The 24,966-nt window shown below is 39.1% G+C and overlaps 1 protein-coding gene across 1 annotated transcript in view; it reads right to left on the reverse strand.

Moving 5' to 3' along the window:
• Window positions 1–24,966, reverse strand: part of UBXN4 (UBX domain protein 4) — a 59,333-nt gene continuing 34,367 nt past the window's right edge. Inside the window, exons 7-13 of the mRNA XM_035008133.1 lie at window positions 22,532–22,586; window positions 21,621–21,785; window positions 18,696–18,823; window positions 14,530–14,632; window positions 11,752–11,883; window positions 10,595–10,794; window positions 1–1,053 (exon numbers count right to left, since the gene is read on the reverse strand). Coding sequence (XP_034864024.1) covers window positions 915–1,053; window positions 10,595–10,794; window positions 11,752–11,883; window positions 14,530–14,632; window positions 18,696–18,823; window positions 21,621–21,785; window positions 22,532–22,586 — 922 coding nt within the window. The 3' untranslated portion in view covers window positions 1–914. The remainder of the gene's footprint in view (window positions 1,054–10,594; window positions 10,795–11,751; window positions 11,884–14,529; window positions 14,633–18,695; window positions 18,824–21,620; window positions 21,786–22,531; window positions 22,587–24,966) is intronic.

Raw genomic sequence — 24,966 nt, forward strand, 5'->3', positions numbered from 1 at the left:
TGAGCAAAAGGCATATCTTTATTCCATACTTCCTGTCCTACCTACAGGTACCTTAGGTCTTTGAAAGGTGATTGTCCAGAGCAAAACTTCATGATAAAGGCGAGAGAGAACTAGCTGTAACTCAGCAGCTGTTTTGCATCTGAGGAGAACAAAGACCATACATAACATTACGCAAAGTGATGCCTCACTGACTTAGGACAGACAGTAACATAGCATCCATGTGTGTCAGAAAACGTCTTCCTCCTCTATCAAGTAGGGTAGTCACAGCCACTTTCCTGAGATAGCTCCACGGCAGTACTGGGGGGAGGGGGGAATTAAACACATGACCTCAACAGAGCCCTGTGCAACAAAAAAATGCTAGGATAACAAAACTTAAAGCAAAACTAAGATCATTTCAATTTTTGGAAAAGATTTTTTATTCAGTGTTTAAAAACTACAAGATTTTGCTTGCAGCTGATGAGCAAAAAGAGAAAAGTTAAACATAAATTATCATCTGATTGGCTAGTTAAAAATGCTCTGACTCCGAGTCAAATTACTCAGTGACATACCAGTTACTTTGTGTGGACTTAAGAGTTCTAGAGCAAAATAGCTCTAAACAAAACGTGTCATCTGAGAGCATGGGGCTAACGGGTATATGAGATACTAAGAAAGCTGATAAAGGGGGGCTGTGGCAGAACTTTTGATTCTTTTAGGCTTCTAGCAGTTGGTTACCATATGCAAGGACCTAGTGGCCAGTTACTTCATCTCTTGAGTTGTCCAAGGAGTTAAACAACTTTAACCCACTAAGCAAGAATAAAGGGACACTTTATAGACCAGCTGGAAAACAAAAAAGCAGTCCCACTTCTCCAGTAGAATTTTAGTTGCATTAAATCGTAAGGGAAACAATGATTATTGCACATACTGTACTTGTCACACTACATCTGTTGAGTAGAATTTCCATTCCAGGTGTTGTTTTCATCTTCACCATCATCTTGAGTCCTCAATCTGTAGATCTTCCCCTCCTTTTTAAAGTCTTCCCCCCGTTTCTCCAGCACTCTTTTCCTGACTGGATCCCTGACGTAAGGAAAAAGGGAGAAAATAGAAAGTGACAAAAAGTGAAAACAGCAGTAATACAAAGCTGTTTCCTTTACACTTCCATCAGGACAGGGAGCTGTACTTTACGGAGAGTCCAGGGGAGATAATTATATGCTAACACGGCACAAGACTATACACGTTTTTGGCAGGTTAACTTCATCTGTTTTCCAAGCCAAACTAGCCCAGTCCCTGCTCCATTATCATGGATCTCTTGATGGCTTTCTAAGCTTCAGGAGAATAGGGCCATCTGCTAACTAATCTTTATTATTTACTCAAACTGATTTATCTACTAAAATGTATATAACTTACACAGCACCCTAGAGCTTATCCAAGCTCCATTTCTAGCCTAATTTACAGAAATCATCAATTATTAATTTTTAATCCTTTCATACTCTGTAAGAAGGATTGATTTATACCGGCAGATAGAGTCCAAGATGGTGAAGGAGCAGGAGACCTAAATTTCGTCTGGTCCCAGGAACTCAGCTGGATAGTTATCAAACCATTCTCAACACCTAGGAACTCAACAGGAGATCGAAGAAAAGAACAGCTGCAACGCTATGAACAGAAAAGTGACCACTTTCTGGAAGGCAGGAGGTGCAGAGAAGCGTATCCAAGGCGATATTTGGGAAGACAGACCGTGGCGGGAGGGAGACCCCGTCAGCCGCTACCGGCAAGTAATAGAGCAGCGGAGCACAAAATCAAACTTTTAGAAGTTGGCTCTGCTGAGGGACGTCGCTCCAGTGGCTAAGCGGGGCTGGAACCCTCGCTGGGACAATGTGGTCTCAGGACCCTCAGGGTCACAGAAAGACCAGGGGTGCCTGAGTGCGGCAGAGCTCCCAGGTATCAGAGCAGGGAAGCCGGCTGCAGAGACAGAGCTGAGGCGTGGGCTCTCAGCTCGGGGTTGCCATAAACCGTGATCCGCGGCACAGTCAGGCCACTGCTCTTCCAGCAGGAACCCAACAAAGGGGAGATCCGGGGAGACTCCCCTTCCTCCCCCAGGAGGAGCGGCACAGGAGCGCACCGCAGGAATCTGCTGGGTTTGGAGACTCCACACAGGGTCAGGTGCCAGAGATAGAAATGTTCGGTCAAAGGCCGGGTAAGCATGGAGTGCGGCCGGAGACCGGGGAGACGGGAGTGATTGACTGCTTTTCTCTGGGGGCGCACTGAGGAGTGGGGCCCCGAGTTCTCGGCTCCTCTGGGGCAGAGACTGGGAGGCCGCCATTTTCACTCTCGTCCTCCAAAGCTGTACGGAAAGCTTGCAGGGAACAAAAGCTACGAGAGCAAACCCGAGCAGATTACTTAGCCCGGACCCGGCAAAGGTGGGGCAATTCTGTCTCCAGCAAAGACATTTGGGAACCACGGCAACAGGACCCTCCCCCAGAAGATCAGCAAGAACAGCCAGCCAAGACCAAGTTTACTGATCAATGAGAACGGCAGAACTCCAGCGCTAGGGGAATATACCACATAGAACTTATAGCTTTTTATCCCCCGGGATTCTTAGTCTTTCAACTTTTTTTTTTTTTTTTAATTTTTCTTCTTTCCTTTTCCAACCAACTTATCAATTCCTTTCTTAAAATCTTTAATTTTCATTTTTACAGCCATATTCTATCCCTTCATTATATTTTACCTTATTTGTGTGTGTGTGTATACATGTGTGTGTATATATATGTGTGTGTGTATATATATATATGTTTTTCTTTCTTTAAACTTCTGAGATGCAGTTTCTTCTAACAGACCAAAATACACCCAAAATCTAGTGTATGGCTCTGTTCTATTCACCAGCCTGATCACATTCTCTCCCTTTCTTCCCCCCGGTTTTGGGTCTCTTCTGATTTGTTTAGTGTATATTTCTCTGCGGTCATGGTTGACCTTTGAGTATTTTGTTCTCTCGTTCATCTATTCTCTGGACAGAATGACAAGATGGAAAAACTTAGCTCAAAAAAGAGAACAAGAGGCAGTACTGACTGCCAGGGACTTCATCAATATGGACATTAGTAAGATGTCAGAACTGGAGTTCAGAATAATGATTATAAAGATACTAGCTGGGCTTGAAAAAAGCATAGAAGACACTAGAGAATCCTTTCTGGAGAAATAAAAGAACTAAAGTCTAACCAAATTGAAATAAAAAATGCTATTAATGAGGTGCAATCAAAAACGGAGGCTCTAACTGCTAGGATAAGTAAGGCAGCAGAAGAAAGAATTGGTGATAAAGAAGACCAAATGATGGAGAATAAAGCAGCTGAGAAAAAGAGAGAGAAACTACTGGATTATGAGGGGAGAGTTTGAGAGATAAGTGATACCATAAAGCGAAACAATATTAAAATAATTAGAGAATAATTCTCCCAGAAGAAGAATAAAGGGGGGGGCAGAAAGTATATTGGAGCAAATTATAGTGGAGAACTTCCCTAATATGGAGAAGGAAATAGGCATCAAAATCCAGGAGGCACAAAGAACTCCCGTCAAAATCAATAAAAATAGGTCAACACCCCAACATCCAATAGTAAAACTTACAAATCTCAAAGACAAAGAGAAAATCCTGTAAGCAGCTTGGGACAAGAGGTCTGTAACCTACAATTGTAGAAACATTAGATTGGCAGCAGACCTATCCACAGAGACCTGGCAGGCCAGAAAGGACTGGCATGATATGTTCAGGGTACTAAACGAAAAAATACGCAGCCAAGAATATTTTATCCAGCTAGGCTGTCACTGAAAATAGAAGGAGTGATAAAAAGCTTCCAGGACAAACAGAAACTAAAAGAATTTGTGATCACCAAACCAGCCCTAAGCAAAGAGAGCGCCTAAAAGTAACACAGACCAGAAAGGAACACAGACAATATAAAGTAACAGTCACCTTACAGGCAATACAATGGCACTAAATTCATATCTTTCAATAGTTACCCTGAATGTAAATGGGCTAACTGCCCTAATCAAAAGACACAGGATATCAAACTGGATAAAAAAGCAAGACCCACCAATATGCTGTCTGCAAGAGACTCATTTTAGACCCAAAGACACCTCCAGTTTCAAAGTGAGGGGGTCGAAAACCATTTATCATGCTAATGGGACATCAGAAGAAAGCTGGGGTGGCAATCTTATATTAAACAAATAAGATTTTTAACCAAAGACTGTAGTAAGAGATGAAGAAGGACACTATATCATAATTAAAGGGTCTATTCAACAAGAAGATCTAACAATTGTAAATATTTATGCCCCTAACATGGGAGCAGCCAATTATATAAGCCAGTTAATGACAAAATCAAAGAAACACATTTACAATAATACTAAGGGACTTTAACAACCCCCTCACTGCAATGGACAGATCATCTAAGCAGAAGATCAACAAGGAAATAAGGGCTTTGAATGATACACGGGACCAGATGGACTTCACAGATATATTCAGAACATTCCATCCCAAAGCAAGAGAATACACATTGTTCTCTAGTGCACATGGAACATTCTCCAGAATAGATCACATCCTGGGTTACAAATCAGGTCTGAACCAGTACCAAAAGACTGGGATCATTCCCTGCATATTTTTGGACCACAATGCTTTGAAATTGGAACTCAATCACAAGAGGAAAGTTGGAAAGAACTCAAATACATGGAGGCTAAAGAGCATCCTACTAAAAAATGTGTGGGTCAACCAGGAAATTAAGTAAGAATTTTAAAAATTCATTGAAACAAATGAAAATGAAAACACAACTGTTCAAAATCTTTGGGAGGCAGCAAAGGTGGTCCTAAAAGGGAAGTATATAGTACTACAAGACTTTCTCAAGAAACATGAAAGGTCTCAAATACACAACCTAACCCTATACCTAAAAGAGCTGGAGAAAGAACAGCAAATAAAGCCTAAACCCAGCAGAAGAGAAATAACAAAGATTAGAGCAGAAATCAATGAAAGAGAAAGAAAAGAGGGCACCTGGGTGGCTCAGTTGGTTAAGCGACTGCTTTCGGCTCAGGTCATGATCCTGGAGTCCCTGGATCAAGTCCTGCATCGGGCTCCCTGCTCGGCAGGGAGCCTGCTTCTCCCTCTGACCCTCCCCCCTCTCATGTGCTCACTCTCTCTCATTCTCTCTGTCTCAAATAAATAAATAAAATCTTTAAAAAAAAAAGAAAAGAAAAAAGAAACCAAAAGAACAGTAGAACAGATCAATGAAACTAGGAGCTGGTTCTCTGAAAGTATTAATAAGATTGATAAACCCCTGGGGGTGCCTGGGTGGCTCAGATGGTTGAGTGTTTGCCTTCGGCTCAGGTCATGATCCCAGGGTCCTGGGATCGAGTCCCGCATCAGGCTCCCTGCCTACCAGGGAGCCTGCTTCTCCCTCTGCCTCTGCCTCTCTGACTTTCATGAATAAACAAACATTAAAAAAAAAAAAAAAGATTGATAAACCCCTGGCCAGACTTATCAAAAAGAAAAGAGAAAGGACACAAATAAAATCACGAATGAAAGAGGAGAGATCACAACCAACACCGAAGAAATACAAACAATTATGAGAACATATTATTAGCAACTATATGCCAACAAATTAGACAACATGGAAGAAACGGATGCATTCCTAGAGATGTATAAACTATCAAAACTGAACCAGGAAGAAATAGAAAACCTGAACAGACCCCTAACTAGCAGGGGAATTGTAGCATTAATCAAAAATCTCCCAACAAACAAGAGCCCAGGGCCAGATGACTTCCCAGGGAAATTCTACCAAACATTTAAAGAATTAATACCCATTCTTCTGAAACTGTTCCAAAAAATAGGAATGGAAGGAAAACTTCCAAACTCTTTTTATGAGGCCAGCATTACCTTGATCCCCAAAGCAGACAAAGACCCTACCAAAGAGGAGAATTACAGACCAATATCCCTAATGAACATGGATGTAAAAATTCTCACCAAAATACTAGCCAATAGGATCCAACAGTATATTAAAGGGTTATTCAGCACAACCACGTGGGATTTATTCCTGGGCTGCAAGGGTGGTTCAACATCCACAAATCATCAATGTGATACACTACATTATTAAAAGAAAGGACAAGAACCATATGACACTCTCAATAGATGCAGAAAAAGCATTTGACAAAGTACAGCATCCTTTCTTGATCAAAACTCTTCAGAGTGTAGGGATAGAGGGTACATACCTTAGTATCATAAAAGCCATCTATGAAAAACCCACAGCGAATATCATTCTCAATGGGGAAAAACTGAGCTTTTCCCCTAACGTCAGGAACACAGCAGGAAGTCCACTATCACCACTGCTGTTCAACATACTACTAGAAGTCCAGCCTCAGCAATCAGACAACAAAAAGAAATCAAAGGCATCCAAACTGGCAAAGAAGAAGTCAAACTCTCACTCTCTGCACATGATTTGATACTTTATGTGGAAAACCCAGAAGACTCCACCCCAAAACTGCTAGAACTCATACAGGAATTCAGTAAAGTGGCAGGATATAAAATTAATGTACAGAAATCAGATGCATTTCTATATACCAACAATGACACAGAAGAAAGAGCAATTAAGGAGTCGATCCCATTTAAAACTGCACCCCAAACCATAAGATACCTAGGAATAAATCTAACCAAAGAGGCAAAGAATCTGAAGACACAAAGAAATGGAAAATGTTCCATGCTCATGGATTAGAAGAACAAATATTGTTAAAATGTCTATGCTATCTAGAGCAATCTACACATTCAATGCAATCCCTATCAAAATACCATCAACTTTTTTCATAGAACTTGAACAAATAATCCTAAAATTTGCATGGAACCAGAAAAGACCCCGAATAGCCAGAGGAGTGTTGAAAAAGAAAACCAAAGCTGGTTGCATCACAATTCCAGACTTCAAAGCTCTATTACAAAGCTGTAATCATCAAGACAGTAGGGTACTGGAACAAAAGCAGACACATAGATCAATGGAACAGAATAGAGAACTCAGAAATGGACCCTCAACCCTATGGCCAACTAATCTTCGACAAAGCAGGAAAGTATATCCAATGGAAAAAAGTCTCTTCAACAAATGGTGTTGGGAAAGTTGGAGAGCCACATGCAGAAGAATGAACCTGGACCATTTCCTTACACCATACACAAAAATAGACTCAAAATGTAAGAAAGACCTAAATGTGACACAGGAATCCATCAAAATCCTTGAGAAGAACACAGGAAGCAACCTCTTCGACTTCGGCTGCAGCAGCTTCTTGCTAGACATGTTGCCAAAGGCAAGAGAAACAAAGGCAAAAATGAACTATTGGGACTTCATTAAGATAAAAAGCTTTTGCACAGCAAAGGAAACAGTCAACAAAACCAAAAGACAACCGACAGAATGGGGGAAGATATTTGCAAATGACATATCAGATAAAGGGCTAGTATCCAAAATCTATAAAGAACTTATCAAACTCAACACACAACAAATAATTCAATCAAGAAATGGGCAAAAGACATAACAGACAGGTCTTCTGCAAAGAAGACATCCAACTGGCCAACAGACACATAAATAAGTGCTCAGCATCACTCAGCATCAGGGAAATACAAATCAAAATCACAATGAGATACCATTTCACACCAGTCAGAATGGCTAAAATTAACAAGTCAGGAAATGACAGATGTTGGTGAGGATGCAGAGAAAGGGGAACCCTTCTACACTGTTGGTGGGAATGCAAGCTGGTGCAGCCACTCTGGAAAACAGTATGGCAGTTCCTCAAAAAGTTGAAAACAGAGCTACCCTATGACCCAGCAATTGCATTACTGGGTATTTACCCCAAAGATACAAATGTAGTGATCCGAAGGGGCACATACACCCCAATGTTTATAGCAGCAATGTCCACAATAGCCGAACTATGGAAAGAGCACAGATATCCATTGACAGATGAATGGACAAAGATGTGGTGTGTACACACACACACATACACACACACACAAAATGGGTATACAACGGATATTACACAGCCATCAAAAATGAAATCTTGCCATTTGCAACAATGTGGATGGAACTAGAGGGTATTATGCTAAGTGAAGTAAGTCAGTCAGAGAAAGACAATTATCATATGATCTCACTGATATGTGGAATTTAAGAAACAAGGCAGAGCATGGGGAAGAGAGGAAAAAATGAAACAAGACGAAACTAGAGAGGGAGACAAACCATGAGAGACTCTTATCTCAGGAAACAAACTGAGGGTTGCTGGGGGAGGTGAGGGAATGGGGTGGCTGGGTGATGGACACTGGGTAGGGTATGTGTTGTGGTGAGTGCTGTGTATTGTGTAAGACTGATGAATCACAGACCTGTACCCCTGAAACAAATAATATATGTTAATGATCAAAAAAAAAAAGTTAACTCACGCAATAATCTGGTTAAAACAAGGGACAGATGTAAATCTAGTGGCAGGAAGATCAATTGGATTATTCCAATGATTCTGGTGAGAAATTATGAGATCTTTGACTAAGGCAGTGGAAAGGAATGAAACAAAATATATTTAGGAGATTAAATCTGTGAAACTCTGACAGATTAGATATAAAAGGGTAAGGAAAAGGGAGAAAAGAAGTTGACTATGAATTTTATTTCTTGATTGACTAAATGAATAGTTGAGAATAGAAAGGAAAAGGTTTGTAGGAAAATATGTTTTACTGTCCAGTGAATAAATGTATTTCATAAATGACACTAAAAAAAAAAAAAGAATAAACAGGCTTTCAGCATCTGAAAATGGAAAGGAAAACGGGTGAAATTTAAGCTAATATATTTTCCAATGGTCAGTGGGGTGAAGGGGGGGGACCAACAGTGGAACACAAAGCTTTGCTCTCAAGATATACATTCATCCATCCTTTGCCCCAACCTAGTATCTCTTCCCTTATTTGAAAAAAGTTTTAAAAGACCACACAGCAGGGCACCTGGCTGGCTTAGTCAGAAGAGCTTGTGTCTCTTGGTCTCAGGGTCGTAAGCTCGAGCCCCACACTGGGGGTAGTTTACTTAATAAAAAAAATAATAGTAAAAAAAGAGAAAAACAAACCCACATAGCAAGCTATGCTATGTAACAGTAATTCAGAATTAAATGCATCTACCCATTGCTCGGTAAGAGTTCTAAAATTCAGCACTAACAAGACCTAGTTTGGGGGCGCCTGGGTGGTTCGGTTGTTAAGCGTCTGCCTTCGGCTCAGGTCATGATCCCAGGGTCCTGGAATCAAGTCCCACATCGGGCTCCCTGCTCCGCGGGAAGCCTGCTTCTCCCTCTCCCACTCCCCCTGCTTGTGTTCCTGTTCTCGCTATCTCTCTCTCTGTCAAATAAAAATCTTAAAAAAAAAAACCTAGTTTGAATGCCGTTCCCAGTCTAGAGAAGAATTTCCCTGTATCCCCACTTAAGTAATGTACTAAGGATATGACTGGTCTTCCTAATAGCTACAAAAGAAACCAAGATAAAGGCCAAATCAGCCCAATCACAATATTCACTAAATCTTCATCTAGAGAGTCAATAGGAGGGCGCCTGGGTGGCTCAGTTGGTTGAGCGACTGCCTTCGGCTCAGGTCATGATCCTGGAGTCCCAGGATCGAGTCCCGCATCGGGCTCCCTGCTCGGCAGGGAGCCTGCTTCTCCCTCTGACCCTCCCCCCTCTCATGTGCTCTCTCTCTCATTCTCTCTCTCAAATAAATAAATAAAATCTTGAGAAAAAAAAAAAAAAGAAAAGAGAGTCAATAGGATATAAGACCAAGGACCTTATTTACTGATGGCAGACCGAAGCAAGGATTTTCATTACTTATCACAGAGGATTGGTGTGTGCTATAATGCGTATTAATGGCTGAACAATGTTTAACAGCAAGAGGTATATATTATAATAAATCGTGCTATTATTTAATTAGAAAAAGCTACAATCCCACCTTCCAGGAAAATACTTCCATTAACCTGTTTCAAATATGCAGAATCTTAACAGAGGTATGAGCTAAAATCATTGGTGTTGTTTAGAATTACCATTCTAACCTTGGCCATGTGCAATAAAAAGAAGGCCTCTTGCTTAAGGGGACTAGTGTAAAATAACACTCTGAAGAAGGCTCCATTTTCAAGTGAATATCTAGTTTTCTCAGTTTGGTCTTTCTCTGAATGAAGACAGGAAGAAGACAGGAAGCAGATCAAAAAGCTACCAGGGATTAAAATTATCTAAAGCACAGTGACACCTCCAAAAAAATGTATGCAAGATTACTGTGAGAAATTAATTAAATGAAATATCTTGTTGGACAAAACATGGTTAGCAAGAAAGATACTACTATTTAGGCCTGGAAAAAAAAATCTGCCTTTACAGTTACAGGATAAGGAGAAGTCAATAAATAAAATCAGCGGAGGTGATGCTGATTTTTGTGGAGGAGGTTCTAGAAAGATGGTTGAGAAAACTCAGGTAGTGAGCGTCCCAGGAAAGATGACAGAGTAAAACCTGAGAACATTTAAATTTTTTCCCTTATGCAAAAAGATGGCAAAGTACCCATAACAAAAATGTTCATTTTGAATTTGAACATTACTAACACATTCTGAAATGGGTAAACACAAACAAATACCTTTTTTCTGAGTTGCTAGATGATGCAAGGTTTGAGGACTCCGATGATGCTGCTCTCACAGAGGTCTGTGCAGGAGGGTTACTAAATAGGAAGTTGCTAATCAATCTCCAGATGGCAAGGAATGGGTAAAGGACTGTCCCCAACAATGTCCAAAAGTCTCCACTGGAAGAATGTACCATGGATGTGGTTGTTCTTCCTGCCTAAAAATTAAGAAATAAACCTCAATAAAGGCTCCATGAGCCCAACCACATCACACTCAAGGTTCTAGATGAATCTTTTATCTGGAAAACAAAGTCCTATTGACTTTAGTTTACTGCAAGAAGGTACCATTACCATCTTCTGCTGTTTTTCAAATGTATATTTTATATAAACTTCTGGGAACTCCAGGAGCTCTGTTTTTTAAAGGAGTAATCACAACACTGAAACTAGAAAGTAGTTCTTGGTGAAATGAACCAATTATTTTTAAGAGAACTAACCTTCTGTTTGTAATGAAATCAACAACTTTGGTAAGAAAAGTCTTCCTTGCTTATTAAAAACAAGGGAAAGGTTTCAAAACCTCAGTGAATACAAATTAATCCTGATTAAGACTAATTGTTTCAGGTGTGGGGCTCTAGTTCAGAACCAGGAAAACTATCCTAATCAAAATACAGAAGACCAGGCTCTCCATCTCTGGTACTTAAGGGATGCCTTGGCCAAGTCATTTAAAGTTTCTGAGCCTCTTCATCAGAGATTAAAATACTGTTGTGAGGATCAAATGTGATCAGTATGTTTAAAAATCAATGTTACTTTTATGTTAAAATCTTTTTTTTAAAAACTTCATAAACAGTAGGGTCATACATAAATAAAAGACACTAAAACCATACATTATACCAATACTGTGCATTTCTTATTTTCTTCTCTTACTGGTCATTTTTGTACATGAAAATAGGTGAGGAAAAAAGGTGAAAATTAAAATATTTATTTAATGCCTCATTAGCAATAGAAATATAAAACACACAGGATAATGGAACAATAAATTAATCTAATATTTTTGGACAATCTGAATTTAATTACACACAGTACATGTTTCACCTTCCCTTCCACTGATTTTAAGAAATGATCAGGAGTAGAACAAATAGGATTGTAAAGATAGAAAAAAAAAATACGTATATACATACCGGCAATAGTACCACTGAAGCACTTGGGGCAAGTTCCAAATCCAACAATTTCTTTTTATAATCTTCTTTGGTAAATTCCCTCCGGGGAAACATGGTTGCTAGTGAAAAATTACCGTAAGTGTTGCCAACAGTCTGTAACATAACGTAAGTTTAAAACCTTACAAAGGTGCCTTTTTAAAGTAAGATATTACATACCCAAATGCATCCAAAACAACTGCTTTAATTCAAACTACCTTAATTTTAAAGTTCATTCAGGGGCTAAGTCAGTTAAGTGTCCGACTCTTGGTTTTGGGTCAAGTCATGATCTCAGGTTTGTGAGTTCAGGCCCTGCTCAGCACAGAGTCTGCTCCAGATTCTCTCTCCCTCTCCCTCCCCGCCGTGCCCCACCCTGCACGTGCTCTCTCTCTCAAAAAATAAAATCTTAAAAAAAAAAGGGGGGGGGGCGCGCCTGGGTGGCTTAGTGGGTTAAGCGTCTGCCTTCCGCTCAGGTCATGATCCCAGGTTCCTGGGATCGAGCCCCGCATTGGGCTCCCTGCTCCCTCTGCCTGCCACTCTGCCTGCTTGTGCTCACTCGCTCTGTCAAATAAATAAATAAAATCTTAAAAAAAAAAAAAAAAAACTGGGGACGCCTGGGCAGCTCAGTCGGTTAAGTGGCTGCCTTTAGCACAGGTTATGATCTCAGGATCCTGGGATTGAGTCCTGCATAGGGCTCCAGTCCTGCATCGGGCTCCTTGCTCAGCGAGGAGCCTGCTTCTCCCTCTGCCTGCCTCTCCCCCTGCTTGTGCTCTCTCTGATAAATAAATTTTAAAAATCTTAAAAAAAAATGAAATAAATTTTAAAGAAGTTCATTCAAAGGTAAACTCACAAAACCTTTATAAAAACTTTGTGCTTCAAAAAGTAGCTCAAAGCTACCAAATCCAAATAGTACCTAAAAGCTTTTACAAGCCAAAAATGATCACAAAATCGCAACATTATAGTTCCTAAAGCCATCTAAATTGATTGAGTAAAAATGAACAGTTGTCTATCTCTTTTGAATATTCCTACAGTTTGCCATTAGTTTTCACTATACTTTGGTAAACTTGTATTACTATCTCTCCATATACATCTGGATTACAAGCATTCCCTATTAAAAATCTGGAATAGTCCAGAACTTTCCTCATATATATAACATCAGGAGTTTCACGTCTTCCTTGTCTCAAAAAAATAAATGGCCCATAGTCTAATCCCTGCCACACACACTCCCAGATCCAGGAACCTACACTGGGCAGCATCATGATCACCTTCATAATTTTAAGTCACCTATACCTGTAAAATCTTAGATAAGTGTTTCTCTCTCCCTAGAAGATTCCAAAGAAACAGACCAACACCTTTGTTCTTTGTATTTTTTTTAACTGGAGGTCATATACATACCTTTCACTGTTCTTACTCTAACATGAAGAAATACAAAAATACAAAATTAGGTTACTGTACTGAAATAAAGTTCTAATAGGACTAATGCAAAGATTTTTTTTCTCATGTGGCTTCCTCCTTCACTTACCTGTGGTAGCAGTGGTACGACTCAGGCCAGAAGTAAGTATTCCCTTTTGGGAGGCCCCAAGTGGGCTCCAGGGCAAAAGAAGAATAAAAGAGCTACTGGGGGTTGGTTCCACTGTAAGCTTAGGGAAAAAGATTCTTAAAAATGTTTTTACATTGCAAAGCCCAGCTCACCAGTGGAGGAAGGCAGACAGCTTTTTAGGTACTCTCTTGGGATCCATAAGTGAGAAAGCAGACTAAATGGGGAGATGAGGTCTAGGGGAAAGATCTGAACCCTAATTTTAACCTTGAAAAGCTACGTGAGACCAAGAGTGGGGCATATCATGAGCCCAGATCCTAAAGGACATTGAATGCCTAGAATCCTTTTTGAAAAAGGACTCATTCAGAGAATAAAAACTACAGCTGACCCTTGAACAACATGGGTGTGAACTGTGTGGGCCCACCTAGACACGGATTTTTTACAGTACAGCATTATAAATGCATGTTCTCTTCCTTATGATTTTCTTAACATTCTCTTTCCTCTAACTAACTTTATTATAAGAATACAATATATATGATACATATAATATACAAAATATGTGTTAATCGACTGTTACTGGTAAGGCTTCTGGTCAACAGTAGGCTAGTAGCAGTTCAGTTTTTGCAGAATTGAAAATTATACATGGATTTTCAACTGTGCAGGGGGTTGGCAACCTTTAATACCCACACTGTTCAAGGGTCAACTGTAATTGGAAATTACTCGTATCTTATTTTCTAAGATACAAAATTTCACACCAACTGAGATTTTGATAAGGCCATATTCTGGAAGAAGATACCTGTTACCAAATAAAGATTACTGATCTTTAGGCCTGGCCACCTGGCAGATGGTGGAAAAATGGCCAGCCCCAAGGTGACCTGCAGAAAATGTGAAGAGAGAGGAAGAAAAACTGCATCCTTTTACAGGTGACAACTCCCTCAGATTAGACCTTTGGATAATCATTTGCAAAAGCAGTGAGAAAAGTTTCCAAAGCCTATTTTACAGTATCAGGAAATCCCTATTTCTGCACAAGAAACAGATGCGCTTTCCTTATGTGGCACTAATACATGCTGGAAGCTCCACCACACCCCAGAGGTGTCTGGTGCTTCCCTCCTGGGGATAAGTCATGACTTACACTCTACAAATCAGGCTTGGAAATTTTCTCCTCCTACATTTTAATAACCTATTCATCTACCTTTACTACAACTCAAGACAAGACATAAATTTACCTGTGCAGCAAACTGTCTTGCTTCTTCTAGAGGAGCATCAGAAGGGAACTGATTTGTAAAGGACGAACCATCAGGAAGACGAAATTGAATTCTTGCAACAGTGCTATGAAAAAAGAAGATTAAAATCAGCATCTTTACTTCTACATATTCTCAAACAATATCATTAAAAGAGAAAATGAAGTGAAAATGTGCAAAATAAAAATGGGTTTTTTCCCACCATGTGAGACCTCTTCATTTATTATTTTTTAGTAACAGCTTTATTGAGATATAATTTACGTAACATAAAATTCACCTTTTTATTTATTTTTTAAAGATTTTTAAGTAATCTCTACATCTGAGTTGGGGCTCGAACTCACAACCCCGAGATCAAGAGTTGCACACTCCACCAACTGAATTTTAATTCACCCTTTTAAAGCATACAATTAGGGGCACCTGGGTGACTCAGTTGGTTAGGCGTCTTCCTTTGGCTCAGGTCATGATCCTGGGATCCTGGCTCGAGTCCCACACTGGGCTACCTACTTAGCAGGGGCCCTGCTTCTCCCTCTCCTCCTCAGTCATGCTCTCTCCCGCTGTCTGTCTCTCTCAAATAAATAAAATCTTCTAAAAAAAACAGCTTTATTTTTTTTACTAAATACAATTTACTGGTTTTTATTATAGTCATAGTTGTGCAACCATCCCCACTATTTAATTCCAACAAAACATTCTCATCACCCCAAAAAGAAACCCTGAACCCATCAGCAATTGCTCCCTACTCCTCCCTCATCTAGCCCTTTGGCAAGCACTTATCTACTTTCTGCCTCTAAGAATTTGCCCATTTCAGACAAATTCCATTATATGGAATAGTAGAATGTGTGACTTTTTGGTAACTGGCTTTCATGTAACATTATGTTCTCAAAGTTCATCCACGTTGTAGCCATGTGTCAGGACTTCATTCCTTTTAATTACTGAATAATATTTATAATCCCATCAGCGGTGTAGGAGAGTTTCAAAGTGGCCACATTCTTGCCAAGATTTGTTGTTGCTTTTTTAAGCTTAGGCATCCTGAAGGGCATTAAACAGTATCTCACTGTGGTTTTGATTTAATTTTCCTAATGACTAATAATGTTGAGTATCTTTTTATGTGGCTTACTGATCATTTGTAGATCTTCTCTGGAGAAATGTCTATTTAAATCCTTTTCCTATATTTAAAAACTGGGTTGTTTGCTTTTTACTGTTAAGTTATTAAAAACTCCTTTTTGTATTCTAGATACAAGTCTCTCATCAGCTACATGGCCTGCAAATATTTGCTCCAATTCTGGGGGCTAGCTTTTCACTTTATTGATGATGTCCCTTGAAACACAAAATTTTTAATTTTGATGAAGTCCAACTTATCTATTGCTTTCTTTTGTTCCTCGTGCTTTTGGTGTCATGTCTAAGAATCACTGCCTTTTCCAACAACACAAGATTTTCTCATTTTTTTCCTAAGAGTTTATACCTGAAGAAAGGGTTCAAATTCATTCTTTTGGATGTGTCCAAGCACCATTTGTGAAAGAGCCCTTTCTTTCCCCCACTGAATGACCCTGGTACCATTTTCAAAAATCAATCGATCATAAATACATGAGTTTCTTTCCTTTTTTTCTAAAGATTTTATTATTTTAATTTTTTATTTAAATTCAATTTAGTTAACATATAGTATATTATTAGTTTCAGAGGTAGAATTTAATGATTCATCAGTTGCATAAAACACCCAGTGCTCATTACATCAAGTGACCTCCTTAATCCATCACCCAATTACCCCATCCCCCCATCCACCGCCCCTCCAGCAACCCTCAGTTTGCTCCCTATAGTTAAGAGTCTCTTATGGTTTTGCTTTCCTCTTTTTATTTTTCCTTTCCTTCCCCTATGTTTATCTGCTTTGTTTCTTAAATTCCACATATGAGTGAAATCATATGGTATTTGTCTTTCTCTGACTGATTTCGCTTAGCATAATACTCTCTAGTTCCATCCATGTTGTTGCAAATGGCAAGATTTCATTCTTTTTGATGGCTGAGTAATATTCCATTGCATACAGACACCACATTTTCTTTATCCATTCTCCTGTTCATGGACATCTGGGCTCCTTCCATAGTTTGGCTACTGTGGACATTGCTGCTATAAACATTGGGGAAATGCATGCGTTTATTTCTGGAGACTCAATTCTATTACAGTGATCCATACATTCATCCTTATGCCAATACCACATTGTCCGGGTTACTATAGCTTTGTTTTAAAATTAAAAAAATCTGAGTGTCCCAACTTTGTTCTTTTTCCAGATAATTTTGACTATTCTGGGTCCCTTGCATTTCCATATGAATTTTTATGCAAAAATTTTGGCAAAAAAAAATCACCTGGGATTTTAATAGGGATTTTGTTGAATCTACAGATCAGTTTGGGGAATACAGCCATTTTTTGCCCCTTTTTCATCTCTCAAGCCCCTTTTGTACTGCCATCTTAACAATATTAAGTCCTCTGATCTATAAACACAGAATATCTTTCCATGTATTTATGTCTGCTTTAATTCTTTAAAAAATGTTTTCTAGTTCTCAGTATGCGAGACTTACACTTTCATTAAATATATTAAGTATTTTATTACTTTTGGATAATAGTTTTTAAAAAGTAGTTTTTAAAAAGTAGTTTTTAATCATGCTGTAAGCTCTGTACTTTGTTGGTTGGTACAGAGGGTTCATATAAACACTGTCTCTCTTTGACTTCATCTTTCTGCTCCCTACATCCTTTGCTTATTCTCTCATATTCTGTTCCCCTTCCTCCACTAGTACCTATGCAACAAAAAGGGAAGGAAGTATTTATTTCCTCAAACTGTATCAACTTAATAAGGACTCAGAAATCATGATTATAAAACAAACGTGGTAAAAATTGAAAAAACAAAATAAAAAGTAGTTTTTCTGGGGTGTCTGGCTGGTTCAGTTGGTGAAGCATGCAACTCCTGATCTTGGGCTTGTGAGTTTGAGCGCCAAAATGGGCATGGAGATTACTTAAAAATAAAATCTTTAAAAAAAAAAAAAAGGTACTTTTTCTGATTACAAAAGTAATGCTCATTAATTTTCCAATACAGAAAAGTACAGGACTGCCTGGGTGGCTCAGTTGGTTAAGCATCTGTCTTTGGCTCAGGTCATGATCTCAGGGTCCTGGGATCGAGCCCTGCATTGGGCTCCCTGCTCAGTGTGGAGTCTGCTTCTCCCTCTCCCTCTGCCCCTACCTGTCCCCTTCATGTGTATATGCTTGTGCTCTTTCTCTTTCAAATAAATAAAATCTTAAAAAAAAAAAAGAAAAGTACAGAAAAGAAAATATTAACCATAATCCAACTAGGATGTACTGGAAATCTGTATTTTTCTCTTTACAACATATTTTTGTTTTGGGAACTGTCTTATCCCTGCCACCTGTCATTCATTCTGTTATGATTATCAGTAACATTTCCCTGACCTCCTCACCACAGAAGTGAGCATGTGAACTCCCCCAAGCAGGGAGCCAATTTAAGCAGACACAGGGATTGAGCTGAAGGTGGCCGCATCAGCCAAATAAGGCCAATCAGAATTCTCCCTACTTAACTTAATGATATAGGACTTGGGAAAGAGTTTTTCCTCTCTGGGATCAGGAGCTCAAAATCCTGAATGTGCCAAGAAGCCCTGGGTTCACCATCATCATAAAAGTTTCTTTCAGAATGAAGCTAAAACAAAAAAAAAACCCCAAGAGATTAAAAAGAGGGAGAGAAAATGTTATCTTTTAAATCCCTGTATCTAGCTATACCTAATCAAATCCATCAATGGAAATCCCAACTGCAAAGCCAATGGATTCCCTCTTTTGCTTAATCTTATTTGACCTGAGATTCTCACAACTAAAGAATCCTAATACATGTAAGATAACCACTATAATCATTTCAATGTATGTGTTTTCTGTCTTTTGAAAATAGATTTCTTGAGCCTTCTTTTAGAAGTGACTTATTTTGTACTGTTACACTGCACACTCACATTCAATGACAAATATCACTGGCAACTGCCACACTGGTCATTACATCCTCCTGGAACTACTTACTATAGCCACAGCACACAATAGTGTTAAAAAGCAGCTCACAACTGCTGTTCTCCTCAGCGGCTATGTACGCACAGATAACTTAGCAGGAAATAAAGTACCTTCTTTCTCTTGCAGAAGACTCCCTTTTGACTTCCATTTCTGCCTGTTTGGCCAGCAAAGCAGCAGCTTTAGCAGCCTCTACTTCTTCTTTTGTCTTTGCAAAACGAGCAGCTCTCTCTGCACGGTCCTTTAAAACAGGTATTAGACACTAATTATCTTTCACTGCTAGAATGATCTATTCACGTATTTCTAAACAGAAGGAACAAACACAAATGTATATGCGGTATTTTTTTTTAATTTTATTTTGTTATGTTAGTCACCATATAATACAGCACTAGGTTTTGATGTAGTGATCCACGATTCACTGTTTTCGTGTAACACCCAGTGCTCCATGCAGTACGTGCCCTCCTTAATAACCATCACTGGGCTAACCCATCCCCCCACCCCCCTCCCCTCTAAAACCCTCAGTTTGTTTCTCAGAGTCCATAGTCTCTCATGGTTCATCTCTCCCTCTGATTTCCCCCCTTCATTTTTCCCTTCCTTCTCCTAATGTCCTCCATGCTATTCCTTATGTTCCACAAATAAGTGAAACCATATGATAATTGACTTTCTCTGCTTCACTTATTTCACTTAGCATAATCTCCTGCAGTCCCATCCATGTTGATGTAAAAGTTGGGTATTCATCCTTTCTGATGGCTGAGTAATATTCCATTGTATATATGAACCACATCTTCTTTATCCATTCATCTGTTGAAGGGCATCTCGGCTCTTTCCACAGTTTGGCTATTGTGGACATTGCTGCTATTAACACTGGGGTGCATATGGCCCTTCTTTTCACTACATCTGTGTCTTTGGGGTAAATACCCAGTAGTGCAATTGCTGGGTCATAGGGTAGCTCTAGCATATGAGATTTCTTAAAGCCATCTGTAAACTTTATCACTCTGGATCTGGTATTTTTTAGTTTTATGAACTATCAGAGACCAGCGAAGTTGTTTATTTAACAAACAAGGACTTGATTCTGGTCACTACTGTATCGCCAGAGCCTAGAAAAAGATCTGACACACAGTAGGTAATCAACAAATATTTGTTGCATAAACAAATGAACAATATTATTAAGTAGACATGGCTTTCGTATGTATTATAACTACTTAATTCTAAAAGCAGTTGTTGCGGGGCACCTGGGTGGCTCAGTCGGTTGGGCACCTGCCTTCAGCTCAACTCATGATCCCAGGGCCCTGGGATCGAGCCCCACATCGGGCTCTCTGCTCAGCGGAGAGCCTGCTTCTCCCTCTGCCTGCCACTCTGCCTATCTGTGCTCTTTATCTCTCAGTCAAATAAATTTAAAAAATCTTTTAAAATAAATAAATAAATAAAAGCAGTTGTTGCAAAACCATCTTAACCTACTTGATGTCTATATCTTTTGAATGTCCCAGAAAAGAAGAGTTGTGACTACAGGAGAATGCTACATAACCAGTTCTAAGCTTCTTTTTTAGGGATTTTTTTTTTTTAAAGAAAGGCAGACTGCCACATGCAGCACCTCATTTGGATGTGTCTGAGTCTTGGAAGCCTAACTACGTTCTTCTACAAATGGACCTTGGGAGCTTGTTTAGAGGTTCTAGCAGGGGAGCGCAGCTTCAGAAAGGACACCCATGGAGCAGCGATGGAGGAAGGGGACACACACCTAGCCAGCCAGATTATCTGAATCAACCCTGGCAATCAAATAGCATGACAGATGTGGCAGCCAGAGCGCCCTCACATCCCTAGGGAATTTTTGAAAACTACATTTGACTACTGATAAAATTCATAACATAGAGAAAAATTACTTTGAAAAAAATCATCTCAATTTTAATCTTTTATCAAGTTTTTGTTTTAATTTCAATATAATTAACATAGTTATATTGGTTTCAGGTGTACAGTATAGTGATTCAACAACCCCATACATCACCTGGTGCTCATCCGACAAGTGCACTCCTTAATCCCCATCACCTATTTCACCCGTCCCCCCGACCACCTTCTCTCTGGTAACCAGCAGTTTGTTCTCTAGAGTTAAGAGTCTGTTTCTCGGTTTCTCTCTTTTTCCTTTGCTCATTTGTTTTGTTTCTTAAATTCCACATGTGAGTGAAATCCATATGGTATTTGTCTTTCTCCGATTGACTTATTTCACTTAGCATAATACTCTCTACCTCCATCCAAGTTGTTGCAAATGGCAAGATTTCATTCATTTTGGGCACCTGGGTGGCTCAGTCGGTTAAGCGACTGCCTTCGGCTCAGGTCATGATCCTGGAGTGCCTGGATCGAGTTCCGCATCGGGCTCCCTGCTCAGTGGGGAGTCTGCTTCTCCCTCTGACCCTCCCCTCTCTCATGTACTCCCTCTCTCTCATTCTCTCTCTCAAATAAAAATAAAAATCTTTAAAAAAAAAAAAAAAAAAGATTTCATTCATTTTATGGCTGAATAATATTCCATTGTGTGTGTATATATATATATATACTACTTCTTCATCCAATCCCAATTTTTAATTTTTTTTTTTTTTGTTAAAGGGGGTGAGGGCAGAGGGAAAGGGACAGAGAGAGTCTTAAGCAGGCTCCAAGCCCAGCATGGAGCCCAAAGTGTAGCTCGATCTCACAACCCTGAGATCATGACCTGAGCCGAAATTAAGAGTCAGCCACTTAAAGGACTGAGCCACCCGGGCATGCCCCCCAATTTTAACTATATTTTATGGTTTTTTGGAGGGGGAGAGGCCAGCTCAGAGCCCGACACATGGCTTAATCTCACAACAGTGAGATCACGACCTGAGCCAAAATCAAGAGTTGGCCGGTAGCTATCCAATATACAATTTCTACTAAAAGGAAACTGAAAATTGGTACTCTTTGAGTCACTAAAATCTACTATTTTTGTGTTCATGGCCTGGTAGTAAACCAAAACCACTGTGCATGGAAAAACAATTGCACAAGAGTCAAGCATTAAAAATAAACTTACTACTCACCAACGCAATCTGCTGTTTTATACGTTCTCGAGCTGCCCTATCTTCTGCCTTTTCTCTGTTTCTTTCCTCTAACATTCTTTTTGTTAATTCTTCTTCTTGTTTTCTTTTATAATCCAACATTTCTTTTCCAGTTTTTCTCCTCTCAATTTCCTTCTTAATTTCTCTCTAAATTAAAGAGAGGGTAAGTCTTATGAGCCCAAAAGACAACTTAATAATCCACCTTAGGTATTATTTTATATGAGCTGGCTGTAGGGCACAGCTAAAGGAATAAAATAACTTTGTAAAATATAAGGGTCTAGAGAATTTATTAACAGTATGAGTTAAAGGTCAAGTGTCTATCAACTTACAAATCTTAGCATTTCTATTAAGCTTATGATATAATTTGTGATGTGACTTGAAAAAAGAATTACAGGTCTTTGGTTTGTAAAGTAAATGTTACCCTCTAAGGATACAAGGTAGTCATTTATTTGGCATAAAGAATTGATAACTTTCTGATACTACAACCTCAAAGAGATGATGTAGTTTAGGGGCACACGATGAGAAAAATGAATGGTGTACCACAATGTGGCAACACCAGAGGGAAAATTCAGCAAAATGTCTACAAATTTCTTTTGCATAAAAAGGAACTAAGAATTTCATCTGCATCAAAATAATACAATTTTAATTCAATTCCCTTTATTCTTAGTGTAAAAGACTCACTGCAGGGGTAAAAAAGATGATCAAACTTATTCCTAGCAATTTACAAAAAAGTATACACTATGATCCTACTAAGGAAGCCACGTAATTCCCTTCACTATGCTTCAACACTCAACTGTAACCAGAAAGCCATCCAAGGTCTGCCAAATTGAGCAGGGAATCAAACATTCCCTCACTTACTGGAAGAGTAAAATGATGATGTACGTGAACTTTACCTGTTCCTCCTCTTTCCTTTTCTCTTCTCTTCTTTCTTCGAGTTTTTTAGTGAGTCTGTATATAAAAAGTTAAAAAAAAAATACATTAATGGAGACACATCTTATTAATATAATAAACAAATGGGAGATTCCTTTCACTAAAAACAACTGGGAAATGAAGTAACAAACAAAAAAAGCTCCTGCAGGCAAAAGAGCAACTCATCTGCCTGGCCTCCGGCCCCAAGAGAAACCCATTATCAGTCAGTGGGAGCCTTTTAGAAGCCTAGTTCCACCTCCTACTTAACCATTAGTTTTCCTTTCCCCCACCGATATATCTGATACTGATTTAAAAACATACATACACATCTTCAAATAAGTACATAAATTAACGAGTTACAAATGCTACCGTCACACAGAAGTAAACAACAATATAGCACAAATGTTAAAAGTAAAAGCAAAAAACTGAAGGCTAGCATTTATAAAAACTAATACCAAAACTGATTCCCAAATCTAAGAAGTTCATCAATTAAAAACAATTATGAAAGCAAACAGTAGTAATGGTTGCAAAACCTAGTGAATACATTAAAACCCACTATGAGTTTTGTGATATCTAATTACTTCAATTTTTAAAAATTAATGGTACTTTCTCAGAGGGATTTCAGTTACACAGTATAAGTGTTTGCTTTAGCTCAGTTAAACAACCTGAACCAGAAATCAAGGGAGTGCTCAAAGAATGATGGGGACATACATCAAAGAACAGAAGAGCAAGAATGAAGAGGATGTCACTAGTCAAATCAACGGTAATGTGTGCACCAAAAAGAATGGTAAGAGAAGTGAACTGTAATGCAGAGGAAAAAAAGGATCCATAAAATGTCTTACTGCTGAGGGGAGTTATAAACTGGTACAACCACTCTGGAAGACTGTTTGGCAAGTGTTTATGACCCTTTTCTGCTCCTGCAAATACACCCAAAAGATATGTCCACCAAGACATGTAAAAGAATGCTCATACAGCAGCCCTGTTCATAGTAGCCCCCAAAATGAAAACAATTCAAAAATCCATCAACAGAATGAATTAGTCAAGGGTGCCTGGGTGGCTCAGTCATTAAGCATCTGCCTTCGGCTCAGGTCATGTTCCCAGTGTCCTGGGATCAAGCCCCGCGTCGGGTTCCCTGCTCAGCGAGAAGCCTGCTTCTCCCTCTCCCTGTCCCCCTGCTTGTGTTCCCTCTCTCATTATCTCTCTCTGTCAAATAAATAAAATCTTAAAAAAAAAAAAAAGAATGAATCAGTCAAATAAAAGAATACTATACAGCAACAAGAGTATACCAATTATTGCCACAAGCAGCAGCACAAAAGAGCTGAAGCAAAGGAGAGCAGAGAGAGAACATGTGGTGATTCCATTATGAAGCTTATGAGCAGGCAAAACTCAGCTATGGTGTTAGATGCGGGACAGTGGTTATTTTGGGGAGGAAAGTACTCATTGTGAAGGGGTTCTCAGGCCCCTAGTGTTTGGAGTACACTGGTAATTTTCTATTTCTTGATCTGGGTGCTGGTGTCTAGTAAGTTTACTGAAAAAAAGGTAGGGGAAAGAAAGTAGGAAGAGGTGGATCAAAGCAGTTCTCTACAGAAGAATGCTAACTAAAAAATGTATAAGGTATAAAATTAGAAGGTATAAAACTAGAAAAAAAAATCACCATTTTCAACTACCAATGAAATAACTGATCCAAGCAAAAATAATAGATGCCAGAACCACCGGGTAAAAGCTTTTGAAGAACAGCATATTCACTGTTTCAAAGAATCACCCTATAGATACTTATTAATTAGGGAAAAGGGCATATTTATAATCAAGAAATCCAACAGACACCATCTTAATTAATAATTAAACTTAACATCACCAATAATGCAAACATCTGATATCAGGTGCCTCCTAATGTGAGTAATGAGAAAGACAAACATTACCTACGTCATGTTCTCATACTTTAACCTGAACCTAGAATGATAAAACAGGAACCAAATCAAAGGACATTCCAGAAACCGGGATGCCTGGGTGGCTCAGTGGGTTAAGCATCTGCCTTCAGCTCAGGTCATGATCCCAGGCATCGGGCTCCCTGCTCAGTGGGGAGCCTGCTTCTCCTTCTGTGCCTGCCGCTCCCGCACTCTCTCTCTCTGACAAATAAAATCTTAAAAAAAAAAAAGACATTCTAGAAACAATTAGCCTAGACACTTAAAGAATGTCCAAGTCATGAAACATAAAAACAAAAACAAACAAAGGAAATGTTTTGAATTAAAAGAGACTAAACTAAATTCAATGAATGATCCTTGAATGGATCCTATATCAGGGGAAAAAAAGTTATAAAGGACATTACTGAAATAACTGGGCAAATTTGAATGACTGCTTATCAGATAATCTTACTGTATCATGTATTTATAATCTGAGTGTGACAATGGGATTATACTAA

The sequence above is a fragment of the Mirounga leonina genome, unplaced genomic scaffold, assembly GCF_011800145.1.
Source record: "Mirounga leonina isolate KUSES-001 unplaced genomic scaffold, KU_Mleo_1.0 Mir_151, whole genome shotgun sequence".
Classification (NCBI taxonomy): Eukaryota; Metazoa; Chordata; class Mammalia; order Carnivora; family Phocidae; genus Mirounga; species Mirounga leonina.